The sequence below is a fragment of the Fukomys damarensis genome, unplaced genomic scaffold (genome assembly GCF_012274545.1).
Source record: "Fukomys damarensis isolate Sample0158 unplaced genomic scaffold, DMR_v1.0_HiC HiC_scaffold_8, whole genome shotgun sequence".
Classification (NCBI taxonomy): Eukaryota; Metazoa; Chordata; class Mammalia; order Rodentia; family Bathyergidae; genus Fukomys; species Fukomys damarensis.
In genome coordinates this window covers 4391418-4411803 of record NW_022900920.1, presented here as the reverse complement: position 1 = coordinate 4411803, position 20386 = coordinate 4391418, and the positions used below count along the sequence as shown (strand labels likewise).

The 20386-nt window shown below is 37.7% G+C and overlaps 1 protein-coding gene across 1 annotated transcript in view; it reads right to left on the bottom strand.

The window, feature by feature from the left end:
* Window positions 1-14968: 14968 nt before the first annotated feature.
* The window catches only part of Abcc2 (ATP binding cassette subfamily C member 2), a 72512-nt gene continuing 67094 nt past the window's right edge, over window positions 14969-20386 (bottom strand). The window contains exons 29-32 of the mRNA XM_010638530.2: window positions 19916-20074; window positions 18793-18959; window positions 16343-16537; window positions 14969-15565 (exon numbers count right to left, since the gene is read on the bottom strand). Of these exons, the coding sequence (XP_010636832.1) occupies window positions 15436-15565; window positions 16343-16537; window positions 18793-18959; window positions 19916-20074 (651 nt within the window). The 3' untranslated portion in view covers window positions 14969-15435. The remainder of the gene's footprint in view (window positions 15566-16342; window positions 16538-18792; window positions 18960-19915; window positions 20075-20386) is intronic.

Genomic DNA, 20386 nt, shown 5'->3' with positions numbered 1-20386 from the left:
TCAAACAAAAGTGGCCATTTAGCCAGGATACTTACTGACTTAGTAATCAAAATCCTAAAAACAGGCTAGATTTTTAGGACCTATAAAACAGGCACCAAAATTGTGCCATTTGGTCACCTTCCTTGGTCTTCCACCTTGGGTTTTTATACTTCTATTTCTCATTCTCTCATTAAAACTATTAGTTCTATTACTCATTCCCTAACTATACCGACCTGGAGCTGCTGAGAAAAAGTTTTCTTCGTACGGGTTTCCATTATGTAACGATGACATTGACCAAGGGGAGTTGGTACGTGTGCACAACACGTCCTCTTTCTTCCTTCATCCTCTTGTCATCCTGCCCCTCCCTGCCCCCTCCGACTCTAGGTCCCGTTCCCCGTCGCAAAAGCTCCACTTCCATTTCTTTTCTTCCGTTCTTTTTTCTTTTCATCCTTTTTCCCTCCCCTCCTCTCTTTCCCCCTCTTCATCTCCCTGCTTCCTATTATGTTTTTTTATTTAGAGAATTCTTTATGAGTTTCTGTAATCAAGCCCACGTAGATAAGACCTTACATATTTAGTACAGTGCGTTACCCCTGTACACGTGGGAAAAAATTAACATTTCTAGACCAACATGGCTGTTAATTTCTGTACAGTGCCAACTCAACACAGTCTGATCTCATGGGCTTAGTCGTATTTATAACTACATTCTACTATCATTCTGTATTTCCTTTATTTCGCTTTTCTCTCCCCCTTCTCATCTTTCTTTTCTTTATGTTTCAAATTTTACTACCTTCATTCCCCCTTATGCACACCTCTATTTTTATTAGCATGACTATTAAGCATTATTAATGTTTAGATATTTAGCTGACTCCATGCTATTAATGTTGAATTTTTTTCTATTGTTAATGGAGGTGTAGTTTGTTGCATTTAGTAGATATTTGCAATATATCAATTTTTAGTTTCTCTTTGTGTCTGTATTATTATTCTTGAAAATCTATTTTATATTGTTAAGGGTGGTACATAGGTCCCGTTCCCCGTCGCAAAAGCTCCACTTCCATTTCTTTTCTTCCGTTCTTTTTTCTTTTCATCCTTTTTCCCTCCCCTCCTCTCTTTCCCCCTCTTCATCTCCCTGCTTCCTATTATGTTTTTTTATTTAGAGAATTCTTTATGAGTTTCTGTAATCAAGCCCACGTAGATAAGACCTTACATATTTAGTACAGTGCGTTACCCCTGTACACGTGGGAAAAAATTAACATTTCTAGACCAACATGGCTGTTAATTTCTGTACAGTGCCAACTCAACACAGTCAACTGGGATAACTTTTTCCAAAGTTGACAGCACAGTTAAAGTTTCCAAAAATTCAAATTATATATATATGTATATATATATATATTTATATAAAAAGACCAATAATAGCAGTATGTTATGCATTAATGGCAGCAACAGCCTTTCCAGGTTCTGCAGTCATTTGAAAAAAACTATAGACATAAAAAAACAAAAACAAGAAAACAATAATACCCAAAAAACAGCAAAGTTCTGTTACTGTTGTGGTACCTGGCACTATTTTTTTTATTAGCATCTTAATCATCCACTGGAAAGAAAACATTCTACAGTAACATCATTAAAAACAGCTCTGATAAAGCACGGTCACTACTACGTATCATAAAGCAGGTACAAGATACTTTGTACTCACAGAGGTAGGATACAGTACTGTCCTACTTCTATAAAACTAGAGGATACAATTAAAAAGGCATTATTTCAGATTTGATTCTACTTTTTCAAGCAGAGGGCCCGAAGGATGATATGACACAGCTCTGTAAGAATGCAATGTAAAGGATGCAAGTTTGGTTGTGGTCTGAAGCTTTGAAGCACTACTACTTGGCGTCTCTCTCTTCAGTGGAGCTCTTACCTTTCAAACATGACAGATTTGATGAAATACTAGTTAGGGTGAGTATTGCTTGCCTTCACTCAATCATCTTTGTATGAATCCCTCCTTCTTCCTCCTCCTCCTCCTCCTCCTTCTTCTCCCTCCTCCTCATCCCCCTCCTCCTCCTCCAGCTCCTCCTCTTCCTCCTCTTCCTCCTCCTCTTCCTCCTCTTCCTCCTCCTCCTCCTTCTTCTCCTTCTTCTTCTTCTCCTTTTCCACCTCCTCCTCTTCTCCTTTTGTTTTGTGTTTACCCCAGGTTTTTTAAAAATGATTTTTAGCTGATGTTCATGAAGAGAAATTAAACTGTGCCATTAATGAAAGGAAACCCAATCTAAGAAAGTACATTTCTTTACAGTACTTCCTATTATCTTTTATTTTGCTCTTTTATATTTTGGGTTACTCATTTAAGGAGACCATGTAATATTTGAACTTGGGTGTCTGATTTATTTCACTTGATATTGTGGTCTCAAGATGCATCTATTTACCTAATAATGCTTCAAGTTTATCCTCCGTTATAGCAAAAATGTTTTTAAGATTTTCTCTTAAACCACCAAATATACTCAATAATCAGATATCAACTGAAAACCCTTTTCACCTCTCCAGTTGATTAATTCACTTCATAGGAAACATCAGCATGAAACAACAATATGAAAGAAGACTACTGAACATCTCTACAGCAGTTCTAATATGGCAAAGCAGTTAGGCAAACCTAAGTTGCACTAATTCGAAAAAGCTATACTGAAGTATATATTAAAACTGTCTTGGGCTGGGGATGTAGCTCAGTGGCACCATGCCTACCAGGCAAGCACCAGGTCTTGAGTTCGATTCCCACTTCTGGAAAAATAAATAAATAAATAAATAAATAAATAAATAAATAAATAAATAAATAAAATTAGAAACTGCCTTACCATTGTAAACTGAAATAGGCATATATTTTACTAAAATATTAACCTAATAACAAAAAGAACTTACTTCCTGCCAGAGTATTATGTTGTACAGATATCTCATAGATAGAATTAAGAAAGGATTCCGTTTTTGTGACAGACCCAGTTCACTTACAGTTTTCCCCACAGTGCTGTTAAGAGTGGATTGAGCAGTTGGCAGGAAGTTTTGGTTGAAATGGTGTTGTCTGTTTCCATCTAATTTCACAGTTGCATTTGTCACAGCAAAAACTGTAGTCTGGGATTAGGTATCTTGCTCATGAACTGGTTGACAATCTAATATATTAACTGATAACTCGCGAGAAGGCAACATCTCAGGAAAATATTTAGGGCATCCAGCCCTGTACTATTTTCAATTCATATTAAAGTCCAGATACAGCCTGATGAGTGTGATTCCTCTTTTGTCAATTGTCTCATAATGAACGCGGACAAATTTCTCAGCAGTTCTACCCGCCTGATCCACATAAATTTTAAAATTCTTTCAGTACTCCCCATCTCACAGTCTTTTCTGAAAAGAGACAGCCGGATTTAGCAGTAGTTAGCAACTGGCATTAAATCTCTCTGCATTACTTTATAAAGAAAGAAAACAGAGATGCCTGCTTAATATATATATATATATATATATATATATATGTGCACAAGTATATATTTTTAATTAGTGTATGGTTGAGATACATCATTGTGGGGAATTGGTATATATTGCATCTTGAACCTTTTTAAATTATTTTTGAAGTGAGCCTAGATGCTGTTATGATTATGCCAGCATTCATATAAAGTCTGGACTGAAAGTATAGCATATTTCTATTTATCAATCAGTAAAATTGTTTTCTCCTTTCGTATCTAATAAATATTTGCTATGAATCTTTAGTAGGGGGAAAGATAGATAAAAATTTTGATGTTGACGCATTTCACGTAACTGGAAAGGTTTAAAGACATGTCTGTGTACCAATGAACTAAGGGAAGAGACCAAGTGGTGACCTGACTCGTGTGAACATTTGTAGGAATTCTGTGTATTTGTTACCAGGCGTGGCTGTTGAAAAGTGGCTCTGGTAAGTGGAGAAGGATAAAGAGGCTTGTTGACCAATTATGTCTCTGCCACCCATGATTCCCTATTATTGCCAATACCCACCCTCTCCTGTGTCTGTCCCCAGCCCCTATGTGTCTTCCTCCATTGTTTTGTCCTTCCCCTCTGCTGGCTGCATTCTTCATATATAACTTCCTTCCAATGTCTTGGAAAGTCTGCTTTCTCCTTCCTCAGGCCTTGGAACATGTGTCAGCCTCTATCTAAAATGCTCTTCACCTCTTTCTTCTGCTTAAATTAATGCCTCCTCTGTCCTCACCACTCAGCTCCAAAATCACTTTGACAGAGCAAGGCTACCCTGATTATACTCATCCCAGTCCTTGTCCCAGGCAAGTCCTTCGCACAAGTCTATTAACAAAAAACATCGCGGCTGGACATGGTGACAGGATTAACCCCAGCACCCAAGACCAGCCAGGAATACACAGAGAAAAACAATAAACAACATGAAGTGTAAAAGAGAGGAATAACTCGCAGCAATTACAATCTCTTCTCTGTAAATGATCTCATGGGCTTAGTCGTATTTATAACTACATTCTACTATCATTCTGTATTTCCTTTATTTCGCTTTTCTCTCCCCCTTCTCATCTTTCTTTTCTTTATGTTTCAAATTTTACTACCTTCATTCCCCCTTATGCACACCTCTATTTTTATTAGCATGACTATTAAGCATTATTAATGTTTAGATATTTAGCTGACTCCATGCTATTAATGTTGAATTTTTTTCTATTGTTAATGGAGGTGTAGTTTGTTGCATTTAGTAGATATTTGCAATATATCAATTTTTAGTTTCTCTTTGTGTCTGTAATATTATTCTTGAAAATCTATTTTATATTGTTAAGGGTGGTACAGTGGTAGCTTTTACTGGTTCTTACATCTGTATCCACTTTGTATTTAAATGTATTAGTATTGTTGATTTCATTGCTGTGGCAGAGTTGAATAATTGATGCTATTAATTAGCATCTACTGTATGCCAATGTCTGATTTGTCTTTGTGTCATCAACAATACTTCAGTTTTGAAAATCTATTTTATATTGTTAAGGGTGGTACAGTGGTAGCTTTTACTGGTTCTTACATCTGTATCCACTTTGTATTTAAATGTATTAGTATTGTTGATTTCATTGCTGTGGCAGAGTTGAATAATTGATGCTATTAATTAGCATCTACTGTATGCCAATGTCTGATTTGTCTTTGTGTCATCAACAATACTTCAGTTCATTTCTGGAGAACTAGGATCTGGGCCAATTTTACACTGCACAGTCCTCTCCCCGGATTTATGAAGGTGCTCCAATCCTGACAAGTAGGCAAAGACCTATAGTTAGCCATGCCCAGAGTACATCACTGAAAAGCAGGTACTAACTGAAGAAATCTCCATATTAGCAACAAAGTCTTTCCACTATAAGCAACCCACAAACCTTAGCACACAAACACACATAAATGCAGAAACACACACACACAAAAGCAAGGCAACAAAATGCCTCCCCACACCCCCATCTCCTCCAAAACAAATCCAAATAGCATCATGGGAAAGGAAATCAAAAGTCAAACACTTGAATTATACAAAGTGATAAAAGAGGAAACACAAAAAGGAAATAGATCAACCAGGTGATGGGTGAACTCAAAGACATATAACTAAACAGATAATGTACTTAATTAATAAAATGATCATTGAGCTTACAGACAACACTAATAAAAAGCTAGACAAAGCAATACAAAACATGAAGGTCCAGTTTAGCAAAGAAGTGAAGTCCACAAAAATATACCAAATAGAAATCCAGAAAATAAAAAATTTTACTGAAAGTATGGACAGCAGAAGTGACCCATTTGAGAGGAGTGTCCAAATTAAAAGATAAAGGATTCAGGTGACCATCAACTCAGAAATACCTTAAAAACAATAAAAAGCATAGAACATGGATCAAACAGCTGCTAGATGACCCCAAAAGACTAATCTAAAATTAATTGGAATTAACTAAACATCACAAGACAGCACAAATGGCATAAAAATCTTTTACGGAAAAAATAGCAGAAAACTTTCTGAACGTGGCGGAAGAATTTTACATACAGAGGAGTGAGGTGTATCAAACTCCAAATAGCCATGATCAGAAAAGAACTTTCCCATGACACATCATAGTTAAAATCCCAGAAGTCCAAAACAAAAACAGAATCTTAAAAGCTGTTGGAGAAAAGCAATGAATAATTTATAAGGATAATCCCATTAGAATTGCAGCAGACTTCTCAACACAACACTTAAAGACCAAGATAACTTGAGTTTGAAACCCTAAAAGAAAACACACCTAACCAAAATTAACACATCCTGCAAAACTATCTTTCAAACCTGATGGAGAAATATGGTCTTTTCATGACAAAGAGCCACTTAAGAAATCCATGGCCACCAAGCCAGCAGTCCAAAATAATTCTCAAGAATACCTTAGAAACAGTGGAGCCAATAATGCCAAAAATTCTAGTGGGATGAATACGTTAAGTTGGTGGTACAGTTCATCAGAAGGGAGAAAGAAGAATTAGACCAAGGAACTAATGCAATGATAGGAATAACTCAATACATTTAGGAAAAACTTTCAATACGAATGGTCTCAACTTCTCAATAAAAAGACACAAATTGCCATATTGGATCAAAAAACAAAATCCAAAAAATACTGTAAATAAGAAATATTTAGTAAAAAAACATTCATAGGTTAAAAACTAAAGGATGGAAAATTTCTATGAGCCTGAAAACAAGCAGGGTACCTATCCTATTTTCAGACAAAGTGAGCATTATATCAAAACTTATCAGAAGAAGCAAAAAATTTCATTACATGTTGTTTAAGTGAACATATTCAGCAGGAAGAAATGATGATTATAAATATATGTAAACCCAACTTTGTAAAACAAAACTACAGGACTTAAAAGAACATATAAACATCACCCCAATTATAGAGGGGGACCTCAATACCCTACTATCACAACTAGATAAAATGCAACAAAGAAATGTCAGAGTTGAACCATACCCTCAAATAAATTGACCAAACAGATATCTGCACAGCATTTCACCCAACAATAAGAGAATACACATTCTTCTTGGTGGTACATGGAACTTTTCTCAAAACAGACCATATATTAGCCCATAAATCATGCTTAAATCAATAGAAAATATTCAAACATATCCCATGCATTTTATCACAACTTGATGCTAAAAGTCAATGGCAAAAGAAACTATAAAGATTGTGCAAACACATAAAGATTAAACAATTTCCAGAGATGTAGTTCAGTGGCACTGCACCTGCCTCACAAGTGCAAGGGCCTGAGTTCAATCCCCAGTACAACAAAAAAAAAAAAGAATAGAAAAAAAAAAGAAAAAGGGTTAAACAACACACTCTTATATAATCAATGAGTCACAGAAGAGATTCAACAGTTTCAAATAATAATACCTAGAAAATATACCAGAACTAAATGGGCACAGTGAAAGCAGGCCTAAGAGAGGAATTTATAACTATAAATCCCCACATCAGAAAAACAGAGTGAGTCCAAATAAATAATCGTGTGAGGCACCTTAATGTCCTAGAAAAACAAATCCAAAGCTAGTATAAGAAAGGAAATTGTAAAGATCACAGCAGAAATTAAGACTAAAAAAATATGATGAATCAAAGAGCCAATTATTTGAAAGAATAGACAAAATAGATCTTTAGTAAATTTTACCAAAAACAGAAAGAAAAGACCCATATCAATCTAAGTAGATAAAAGGGTAAAATCACAGCACAAAAAAATCCAGAAGATTATTATTAACGACTTTGAAAATCTGTACTCCAATATATTGGAGAATCCAGAAGAAATTGATAGACCCCTAAATATATAAGAATTACCTAAACTGGGGCTAGGGATTTAGCTCAGTGGTGCCACCACCTGTCTCACAAGCACAAGGTCCTGAGTTTGATTCCCAGTATAAAAAAAAGAAAAGAAAAAAGAAAGAAGATATAAAAACCCCAAATAATCCAATGCCAGGCAAAGAAATGAAGCAGCAGTAAAATATTTACCAACTAACAAAAGTCCAGGAGATGGGTGTGGTGGCGCATGCCTGTAACCCCAGCACTCAGGAGGATCACTGTGAATTCAAGGCCAACATGGGCTACACAGTGAGTTGAAGACCAACCTGAACTACACAGAGAGACCCTGTCTCAAAAAACAAAAAACAAACAAACAAAAAGATAAGAAAAGTCTGGGATCCGATGTATTCACTGAATGCTACAAGAATTTTGCAATTTCAACACTTCACCAACTAATGAAATTGAAATGGAAAGAATACTACCCAAATCAATCCTGGCAGCATTACCTTAACTCCAAAATCAGAGAAGGACTCAGATAAACAAAACAAAACAAACAAACATAAAAACAATATCCAATCTCTGTAAGAAACATATATGCAAAAATCCTCAAGAAGATCCTGGCAAACAGGATACCACAAATCATTAAAAAGATTATACATCATAACCAAGTAGGCTCCTTTCCAAAGATGTACAGATGGTTCAACATATGCAAATCTCTATATATAATAATCACATAAACAGAAGCACAGATAAAAATCAAGTGATCATCTCAATAGACATAGCAAATGGCTTTGAGGAAAAAAAACATTCATGATAAAGCAAAAAAACTAAAGCAAGCAGTTATAGAAAGACCTGATCTCATTCTGATGAAAGCCATTCAGGAAAAAAAATGTTCAACACCTCTGGCCATTAGAGAAATGCAAATTAAAACAACACTGAAATTTCACCTTACTCCGTGAACAATGGCTTTCATTAAAAACTCAAATAATGGGCCGGGATTTAGGTCAGTGGTGCCACCGCCTGCCTCACAAGCTCAAGGTCCTAAGTTCCATCCCCAGTACTAAAAAACAAAACAAAACAACTCAATACTAAGAAATGCTGGTGAGGCGGCAGAGTAAAGGAACCAACCCTTCTGCATCGCTGGTGGGAATGTGAACTGGTACAACCCACTACGGAGGTTAGTATAGCGATTCCTCAAAAAGCTAAAGCTACAAATCCTCTTTGACCCAGCTATTCCCCTTCTAGTTATCTTCCCAAAAGAGTTAAGCATATCATATTACAGTGATGCATGCAAACTCATGTATGTAGCGGCCCAACTCATTTGATTTATGACAAGCTGATATCAGAGAGTCAGATAAATCTCTGGCACCAGGGTCTGATCCTAACCTTCATATGCTTTTCTAATGGCTTTGTCTATTTGAAGCTCCCTTCTACCTTTATGTCATCTTTTTCAGATTCCACCTATTAGGGAAAACAGACTCATCTTTCTGAGTCTAGTTTATTTTTTTTAACACTCTCATCTGCAGCCCTACCCATTTTCATGCTGTCACTGTTATCGTATTGGAGACTACCCCTTTCTTTAGGTCTAGTGGTATTTATTTTATAAAATGGACGCTACAACATTAGGTAATTTTGCTCTTCTTTACAGCCAAGTAATACTCAATTGTGTATATATGCCACGTTTTCTTTATCCATTCATCCATTAATGGGCACTTAGGTTGGCACCATATCTGAGCTATTGTGAACCGTGCCATAGTAAACACGGGTGTGCAGGTATCCCTACTTTGGTTTTGATGTGTCTTTGGCTAAGTTTCTCAGTCCTTAAGTTACATTGCTGTTTATCTGAAATCTTGCAGACTGCACTAGGGTTCTCTAGAGAAACTGATTCAATACAAAATATATGTATGATTATATAAGAGATTTATTAGGTTTACACGATCAGAAGTGGAAGAATCCCAGTGGTCACCTGCAAGATCACACGTAGAAAGATCCAAAGGAGCTGTCTGCACTCTGGAGAGCTGGAGGATACAGTAGCAGTCAAAAATTGAAATTCTGGAAGTTCCCTATGGAGTCATCGGTACAAGTCATAGTACATACATAGAAGCTGAAGAGGCTGGAAAAAATGTCCAAAAACCATGGTGAAGGTTAGAGCACCTTCAAAACAGCTAACACGACACTTCATTCTTCTTTCCTTTGTGTTCTGTCCAGTCCATAAGCCCATTGGTCGAGGTCTCTTACCTCTGAGGCGGGACTTCCCTATCAGGCCCCTGGCCTACATGTCAATCATCCACAGAAGTGCTCAGAACTTTCCTAACCAGCTCTCGGTCCTGCTCAGTCGAGTTGGCCTATCACATCAGCCAGACAGACACTCACCTCCTTTCAGTACTGCCTTTGCAGCAGCCCACAAGTTTTGATACGTTGTGCTACTATTTTCATTTGTTTCGAGTTTTAACATTTCTCTTCTGACTTCCTTAATAACTTAATTGCTCTTTCAGGTGTGTCGTTCAGTCTCTGTGCAGTGGTCTAATTTCTAAAGTTTATTTTGCTGTTGAATTCTGGTTTTATTCTAATGTGATCAGAAAGGATACAGGTTATGATTTTAAGTTTCTTAAATTTAAGCTTATTTTTGTGTCTTAATATATAGTCTATTATAGAGAAAGTTCCATGTCCTATGAAAAGAATGTGTGTTCTGCAGCTGTTGAATGGAATGTTCTGTGAATATCTGTTAAATCTGTGTGAGCTGTGGTATACTTTAACTGTTTCTTTTGTTGTTGTTTTCTTGGTCCAAATAATCTGCCCATTGATGAAAATGGGGTGTTGAACTATCTTACTATTATCTTATTGGAGACTATCCATTCCTTTAGGTCTACTAGTGTTTGTTTTATAAAGTGGATGTTACAACATTAGGTAAATATACATCTACAAACGTGACAACTCCATGTTGACTTGAGCCCATGATCACTATATAGTGATTTTTTTTTGTACCTTATAGTTTTTGTCATAAAGTCTACTTTTTTTCTTTTGAGACAATGCCTTATTATGTAGTTCAGAGTGGCCTTGAACTTACTATGTAGCACAGGCTGGCCTCAAACTCACAGCAATCCTCCTGCCTCAGCCTCCTATTCACTGGAATTGCAGGTTTACTCCACCATGCCCAGCTTGAAGTCTGCTTTTTCAAATGCATGTATAACTACTACTTGCTTTAGATTTCCACTTGCTTGGAATATAATTTTTCATTGCTTTCATACTGTCTTTACTTGTGAGGTACATCTTTTGTAGACAGCATATTTTTGGATCTTGTTTTTGTTTAAGTCCATTCAGTCAGCGTGTATCTTTTAATTGAATAATTTAGCCCTTTTATATTCAAGGTTATAACTCCTGTCAACTCTATTGAATTTTCTTCTAGTTGTTTTGAATGTTGTTTTGTTTTCTTCTCTGTTCATCTTTGCATTTTTTATGGTTGATTGTATTGGTAATAGATAGATTATTTTCTATTTCTCTTTTGTGTACTTACTTTTCTAGCGAGATTTATACTTTCACATCCTTTCATGGTGACAGTTTTATTTCTTTCTCTTCTAGATGTAGGACTTCCTTAAGAATTTTTTGTAAGGCTGTTCCTGGCAGTGATGAATTGTCTTGCTCTTTTTGGAAGATCATTATCTTTTATTCTTGAAGGACAGTCTTGCTGTATATTGTAATTTTGGTTGGCACATATTTTCTTTTGGGACTTGTAATATGTTATTTTATTCCCTCCTAGCCTGTGAGATTTCTGTTGAAAAGTAGACTAATGAGTTACCTTGAAATGTGATTTGGTGCTTTTCACTTGTAAATTTTACAATTCTTTATCTTGTACTTTTGACAGTATGACTATAATATGCCACAGCAAAGACATTTTCTGGTCACATCTATTCAGGATCACAAAAGCCTCTTTCTTGTGCATGGATGACCATATCTTTTCTGGGATTAAACATGCTTTCTACTATTATTTTTTTGAATAGGTTTTCTATTCCTTTAACTTTTTTTTCTCCTCTCCTTTACAGAAAAGGCAGTCCTGTTGATACATTTATTCTTTCTCTTTGTACCAATGTCTCAATGTAGAATTATTATTTCTTACTGTATTGCTTCTGAAAGAGTGGATGCTACTCAGGTGGGGCAGGAATCTCTGAGGGACACAATGACACTAGTTCTATGAGTGTTGGAAAAACTGCAAACTTAAATCAGTGTTGCTGCTTATACCAACTGCTGCTGCTGAAAAAAAAAAATACTGCTACAATGATACTAATAGAAACAGAGCAAGCAGGAAGAGTCTCTACCTTATGCAGCCTGTGCCTATTCTCCCTCCAGCAACCTCTGTCATTAGCACCTAAAAGGAGTAGGTGGCAAAGAAGAAAATGTGATTTGCAAGTCCCAGCTCCAGGATCCCAAAGCAGTTGAGAAGGGTAGGTGTGAAACCAAGAGATAATAGCTTAATAACAGGCACAAGCTTCTTCACTTCAAAAAAACTACAATTCCACATATCCTGAAGAGTTAGGAAAGACACAGAAAGAGGCCAAAAGACGGGTAGTGAGTGATATGGTAGCATTTTAAGGGAATGTCTAGCTCTAGGCAATTATCTAAAATTGTCCTTGAAATTGATTAGCAGAAATAAAACTTGTGACAATAATATTAATGTAGACCACAATGGAATCAAATGTTCATTTAAAGAAAAGATATTTTATTTATATGAAATTGCTTTTTTAAAAAATAGGAGACAGTGCCAGACATTTACCAGATGCTGAATGAATAGTGATGGTCATTAATCTTCAATGTTCTCTGGAGATGAAGATAGAAATATCAGCCCGGACCATTTTGTTTGGAAAGCAAGTATCAGGGCTCTTCTCCACAGGTTCGCTTCCATCCTCGGTGCTCTTTCTCGGTTCATTTCTCGGTGTTCGTAGCTAGCTTTCAGCAGATACAAATCATTCCTCTGTTTCCCAAAATTGCCCTTGCTTCTCCAAATGCTCTCTCTCTCTCTCTCTATATATATATATATATTTTTTTTTTAAATATATATAAACTTGTTTTAAGAAGCAATTTGGAAAGTTTAAGTATATGGAATACTCTTAAGAAGAAAAATAAAAGCATGATCCTTTGAAATTTTAATAATCACGAAGAACAGACAATGAAAACAATGACTAGTTATCTGGCCGTGAATAAGAAACAGTTGAGAAAGAGAAAGGAGAGGATATGAAGGGGATGGCAGGGATGGCGGCTTAAAAGAGCAACGAAGACTGGAAATAAAGGGAAAAGGAACAGCAATCAGTGGCAGAGATAAAGGACTTGACCTAGCTCTGACGGAACGCTAGAGCTACAGTGTGGTATTAATCGTAAAGTGCCGTTTCCGCCACAGATAGAATGCATCTGATAAACAAGTTATGGCAGATTGTAACAGGCGGTATTCTGTCTTAGTGGTGCATAAATCAATGAGCATTTTATAGTTGCTACAATTTTAGATGAAAATACACTAATCTGCAGTTGAGCTACATAGGTACACGTTTCAAAAACTGTCTTTGAAAAATAGCTGAAGAGCCAGGTGTGCTGGTGCCTGCCTGTGACCCCAGCTCTATGGAGGCTGAGGCAGGAGGATCATCATGAGTTTGAGTGTTAGAGCTACATAGTGAGTTCAAGGCCATCCCGAACTACATAGCAAGACCCTGTCTCAAAAAACCAAAAAGAAAAGGAACTGACAATTATATACAATGTCCAGACCTACTTTGCTGAATTAGGGAATTCTCCTTCAATAAACTCCTTAGCCAACAATTTGATATTTACACAGCTTAGTTAATCACCACTCACACTGATTCAAAATCTAATTCATAGAGCAAAGAGTAGGAAGACTATACAATTTTATCAACCAAACTGGACAACTTTTAAAGGGAAAGGGAGAGCTATCCCTATGCAGAGACAACAGGTTCAACCTGCAATGGTCAGAGAAAAGCAGATGTATGGTTACTCCGCCTATATTTATCTTTCCTTTAGGAAGTTTCCTGCTCCAAGCACCTCAGCAAACAGTAAACTGATGGATAAATAAAAATGCTCATTATTACATCACTGAAATGGAGGTAAGGACTATAATGAACTCCAAACAATATGATACAGAATCTCTGGGAGGTTAGGAGGGGCAAAGCTTAGGCTGGCTTCCAAAATTTGGTGACCTCGAACTCTCAATTTTTTGATAGTACAGGATGTTCGAATAAGAGATAAACCCAAGGTCTGTCAGGGAGGAGAGAAAAACAGAGTCCTCTCTGATAAACTTGAATACTGAAAAGGCTATACCTGCAGTGCCCAGGCAAATGAGGAACAAATCTCACCATGCAGAACAGAGGCGTCAACAACAAAAAACCTCATGGCTACCGAAACTGTTACTGTGTCACGGGGAGGACTCTCCTTGGAGATTTGTAAATCACCAACTGGCTGTTGTGTGCAGGATCATGGTCTGAACCTGTGCTAATCCATACTGTTAAATCTCTTAGTGGAGAATTTAGTTCCAAGAGGTTCTGAGTGATATCTCTGGCAGCTGGCAGAAATATTTTAGGAAGAACCCAGATTTGATTCAAGCCTAAAAAACATTGCCAGATCAAATGCTAAGGGTGATATAAGCTTACAGTAAAAACTTACAAGACATACAAGGAAATAGAACACCATGGATAGGAATCAACAAAAACAACAGATGGCAAAGAATCTAGATATTGGAACTATTAGACACAACACTTTAAAAAACTATGTAAACATTTAAATAATTCCCAGTACCACAAAAATAAAATAAATTCAAATGCTCCATAAGCATAAGAAATTCAACCTCAGTAGTATCCAGGAGAATGCAATTAAGCTCTCCATGAGATACTCATTCATTAGATTGACGAAATTGTTTCAAATTGGTATTCTAAGTTTGGCATTATCTAGAATGTTCATGTGAATATGTGTACCATCTCCATTTCTGAATTATAGAGAACTTTACACATGTATATCAGGGAATGTGTATTAGAATGTTCATAATAGTACCTTTCATAACAGGAAAGAAAAACTGTAAATAACCTTAATGCTCACCAATGCTAAAATATATAAATTGTGCTGTATTTATATACTGCCGTGCTATGCCAGACAGTGAAAATGAATGAACCTCATTATTTGTGTCAATATGGATGAATATCAAATATATTATTGAACAAAAAAATCAAGTCATAAAAGAATGCATGCAGTGTGAGTGTATTTACATGAGATTTTATAAACATTGTTTAATAATGCACACAAAGGTGGGAAAACTAAAAGGAAGGCAAGGGAACAACTATAATGAAATTCAGGACAGTCATTGTGTATGGAAGAGATGGGTGGCGAGAAGCTATGATCAAGGTGGGACAACTGAGGGGCTTCTAAGGCTCCTGATAGTATTCATTTTCTTAATCTGGATAGTGGGCACATGGGTATTCACTCACGATTCTTCAAATGTATTTTACTCAGCAGGTTGAGGCAGGAGGATAACTGGAGCCCAAGAGTTTGATGCCAGTCTGAGCAACACAGCGAGACTGAGCTAAACAAATGTGCATCTTACACACAGCTCTGCACATGACATATTTCACACACACATGCGTGCACACACACACACACACACACAGAGAAATGATCCTTATAGTCCTTTTCTCCCCCATGCGATCTGCTTCTAGAGCATTGTATCGTTCATTTTCTCAATGCCAGCTTCCTTGGCCATAAAATAGAAGGGGCCAGACCTCTCCAGCAGTTCTTCAGGGCTGCCATACTCCACAATAATCCCATTGTCTAGGACCATTATCCTGAAACAAAGAGGGAAAAAACAAAGGGCTTAGAAAGTAGCATCTAGAATACTGACTTTATAAAATGAGCCAGTACTAAGTTGTGGGGTAATCATACAAGGCTACAAAGCACAAAAATAATATTGAGCATAAAAGCACATCATAGAACTATAATATATATATATATATATATATTAATATTATGAGCACCTTTATATTTTTTCAAAGTACACATTGTTTAAGGATGACTGACTTAAAAGTAAGCCTTGGGAGGGGAGGAGGGGGTGAAGGGAGGGCAGAGGTAAGGGGAAAAAATGAGAATCAAGACTTGTCATGTAGAGGTACAAGATCCCAACAATGAATGTAACTGTACTGTATCCCTAAAATGTACCAATAAACTCAATTAAAGCTGAAAAAAAGTAAGCCTTCCCTTGAGTAAAAAAAGGAAGTCTTGCCTCTCCTAACTTTCCTAATATTACCAACTTCTGAGTATAAGGTGCCAACGTAGGACCAGACAGCTTTTAATCATTTCACAGGGCAGCAGTCCAGAATGGTAGTGAAGGTCCACAGCCAGTTTCTGCCATTTGTAGGTTAGGTCTCCACCTCCCTATACTCAGTAATTTTAATTTTCTATTTTGCCCTCAATATAGTTCCCTGGGTCCTGTTGATTTTCATTAGCTTGATGTGTAATTTTGACCTCAGTCATCTGTAAAATGGTGGTTAACCCCATAAGATATTTGTAGCTGACGCTATCACCAAGAACTAAGCTCTGTCTGTTAGGCCCCACCCCTCACTCACTTGTTGCTGTCCATGATGGTGTGTAGCCTGTGGGCAATGGTGATAACAGTAGATTGGGAGAACTCATTCCGGATGGTTGTCTGGATGAGTTGGTCTGTCTCTAGATCCACAGCAGCGGTAGCCTCATCCAGGACCAGAATCTTGGATTTCCGAAGCAGAGCCCTGCCCAGACACAGGAGCTGCTTCTGCCCTTGGCTGCAGCCAACAGAAGAAGCCACACGTGAGCCCCCAGGACTAGGGGAAAACTTGCTTTGGGACGTTCTGTGTTCCAGACCAGACTATCACAACTCCCACTCCAAAATCCCCCGGTCATCCCCCAAAAACCAGTATTTTTCAAACTTTCCCAATTAGAAGAGTCACTATGGTATAAATAACAAAATTATACCTCTGGGCCTCATTCATCGTGGAAAGGGATGTACATTTTTAATAAACACCTAGTGATTTTCATGTTTAAATATGTTTGAAAACTGGGTCTAGGAAAAATGTCTTGCATTGGCTATAGTAATAGGAACAATTCCAAAACAACATGAATGTGAATAAACTATTTCAGCAGCATTTGCCTTGACACCATTGGCACCACATACAATGCCCCAGTGGTATTTCTTATGGCCTTGGCAAATCCACTCATTATTTCAATGTGGAATTTTAGTTTCATGGTTAATCATTTGTTCAAGCCTTTCTGCCTTGATTAGAGACGAAACTAAGGAACAAGATGTCTTGGTGTGAGACACAATGTATGTGAAATTCAAATTTGCTTGAAAAGTGCAAATAGCTTTAATTTGCTAAAATCCTGAAATGAAGGCTGGGCCTCTTACTTATGCAAAGAAGCTTTGGGAAATGACATGAAAGCAATATTTGAGAATTTGCTAATTACTCTCTCTTGTGGACATGAAGGAAACACAATAAAAAGAGGCTGGTTAAAGTTTTATAATCTTCTGTAAGGAAATTTCTCCAGGAGATGTGAAGTCACCCAAGATAAACTTCCAGTATTTGTCTGCAGTGTAAGATCAGAGACACTGCAGACCTGTTTACTTAGCTTGTACCAATCTCCTCTTTCCTGGTCAACTGACCTTTCTAGCAACAGGCTATGTGATAGTACCTCTTTGTCTTTCAGCTTCTCTCTCTGTGCTGATTTTCTACTACTCAATAGGGACATTTAAGTTTTAATCCCCAAAGCAGTTCTGAAATTCAATTCTGAAATGAAGGCACTGGTTATACCATTTTTGTGTCTCTCAGTATGGACAAAAGGATGGAGTGATTTTTATTCTCAAAAACCAGAAGTACCACTATCACATCCTGCCATAGTGTTGGGCATATTCCCTTTACAGTAGTGACAGCACTGCCGTTTACTCCCATGGTCTGTCTCCTCTGTTATGTTATGTGTGCTAGGAAGTCAGGGGTCGTGTCGGTGTGATTTGCCTCTGTATCTGCAGTGTCTGGCACATAGTAGATGCTAGTATGTATTTGTTAACTGTTTGATCCTTTACATCAGATAAAGACATACTTGAGTCCTACTAGTTTCAAGATTTGTTGCTAAGGGAAAACAAACTGATGGTATTTACTACCATGCCTTGCAAGTGTCCCCTGCGTTGTATCACCTGGGTTCTGGGTTCAGTTGGTTTGGGGTGCTGCCTGGGCACTGGAATTTGTTAAGTATCAAAGCTGACTCTAGAGTCTTAGTTAGGAACCAGTGCTTTAGATAGTGTTTCTGAAGCTGAAGTGTGCCCATAAACCACTTGAAAATCTTACTAAAATGCAGATTTGGGTTATTAGGATTGGGCCTGAGATTCTGCCTTTTTACCAAGTACCTAGGTGAATTCAGAGCTGCTATTCCATTATTTGAGTTACTGAGCTCTCCCTTCCTGAGTTTCAGCTTCTAATGGTTCTTAACTGCCACTATATGAAAATACTTTGAAAAGGTAAAAAGAATGCTGAAAGTGTTACTTAAAGGTAGTTCAACAGTGCCCAAGGACCTTGCAGACTCTGTATGCCCAACAACCACATGTCCTTTGGATCAACAATTTTCAAACTGGGATAGCCTTCATAGCCTGTTGGGATCCTTCAAGACTCACTGTGTCCTAATTTCACCTCGTGTCAATTAAATCAGACTCTACGGTTGTACCAGGTATCAGGTGTTTTAATCATTTAATTACTGCACACAGCTAAATTGAAAATCTGCTATGATTCTCTAGAATAGTAGGAACTGTAAACCCATCTCATACAATGTCATAGGAGGGGCACATTCAATAACAAGTATTTTCAAGAATATCTAAGCACTTTCATGTCTATTTTATCATATGATCTTCCCAGTGGGTTTATTTTGTACATTAGAAGTTAGACCTGTGTGGCAAAAATTCCACAACGCCAGACATCACCTAACACAAGAACATGAGGAATAGTCCCCACATACTCTTTTACTGCCCATGGGGGAAGTGGGTATGAGACATTACCTCAGGTTGTCACCAGCCTCTGTCACCTCATGAGACAATCCAAGTTGTAGGCCACTCACAAAAGACTTGAGGTGAGCCAACTCCAGGACTGTCCATATCTCCTCATCTGAATAGTTGTTGAAAGGGTCAAGATTCATCCTTAGGCTTCCAGAGAACAAAATGGGGTCCTGCAAGTCAAGAGATGAAGAGCTATTCAGGTTAACATCAGAAAAGGACCCAGTAGTTCTTTGTGGCCAAAAGAACGCACATAGGGCTGGACTGAGATAGACTCCTTAGTCAGGAAGCTAAGGTCCCAAGACTAAGGTTCATGGTCAAGCTTCTGCAAGTTCTCTGAAGGCCTTGGGCAGCTGCCGGCACAGGCACAGAAGAGCCCTTGGTTTGGTTTGTTTCTGTTTCATTCTGAGACACACTTATGGATTTCCAAATTTGCCACAGGTTCTCTTTAGAATAAAAGAGGAATATCCCTTTTCCAAAGGAAAACACATAGTTTAAAGGTGGAGGGGGCAGGGAAGAGTACAGCAAGGGATAAACTGACCACTGAGAATTTATTATATTTGAAGAGTCCAGAGAAAAGAGCATATCAAGCTAAGCAGACATCAGACAAACCAAAACCACCCCCAGAGAAACTTGGCTACAGTGAGGGCAGAGGCATGGTTCTAATCAGAAGGCTCAGAAGCCTTACAGCCCTCCTTATTTGGAAGGATAAAGAAAGCAAACCAAAGAGAAGTCTTTCTTGCTGATACACCACATGCTCCACTTTATGGTAAAAACCCGAAGCAAATGTCCCCCTCTATCTTTTAACGGTATCAAAGAGAGAATATAAAACTTTCAAGCTTCAGCAGCAAACCTTGATATGTTAGTCGCAAAAATCTTGCAAGCCCTGTCGGGCTGTAGAAATGCTGTACATTTGTTGTTTTACTTTTGCTGTGTTGCTGCCACCTACTGGCCAAACGCTGGCAGTCATAAATGCACATTACAAAGAATTAAAAAACTAACTAACTTGGGAACTAGCTTCGGTATCCTGAGTGGACTGCAGAAATGTGACTGCTAATTGACTAGGTATCAGTATTTCCTGCAGAATAGGCTCTCCACTGTGTGTGTCAAAGTAAATTCTGGAGCTTACCTGGGGGATGATGGTCAGTTTCCCTCGGAGGTCGTGGAGCCCAATAGAAGCAATATCTACTCCATCAATGATGATCTGTCCACCAGCAGACTCTAAGATTCTGAAGAGGCAGCTTACAAGTGATGACTTTCCAGCTCCTGTTCTGCCCACTACACCAATCTATGAATATAGTTCATCTGCACATTAGTTCAACATACACTTCTGGAAGAAGAAATTATTTATCCTGGCCATTCACAATCAGGAGATTGGATACTTTATCTCTAGGGTGGTAAAAGCCTTTTGGTTTTTTTCAGGAGAAAAAAAAAGTGTCAGATGTCAATAAAAGATGGCTGTCCCATCCTACCTCATAACTCAGTGCTTGCTGAGATCTATGGTAACTGTTGGAGATGGTGACAGCAGCTGCTGTTATTGTAACACTAGAAATAATAGTCTCTCTCTCTCTCTCTCTCTCTCTCTCTCTCTCTCTCTCTC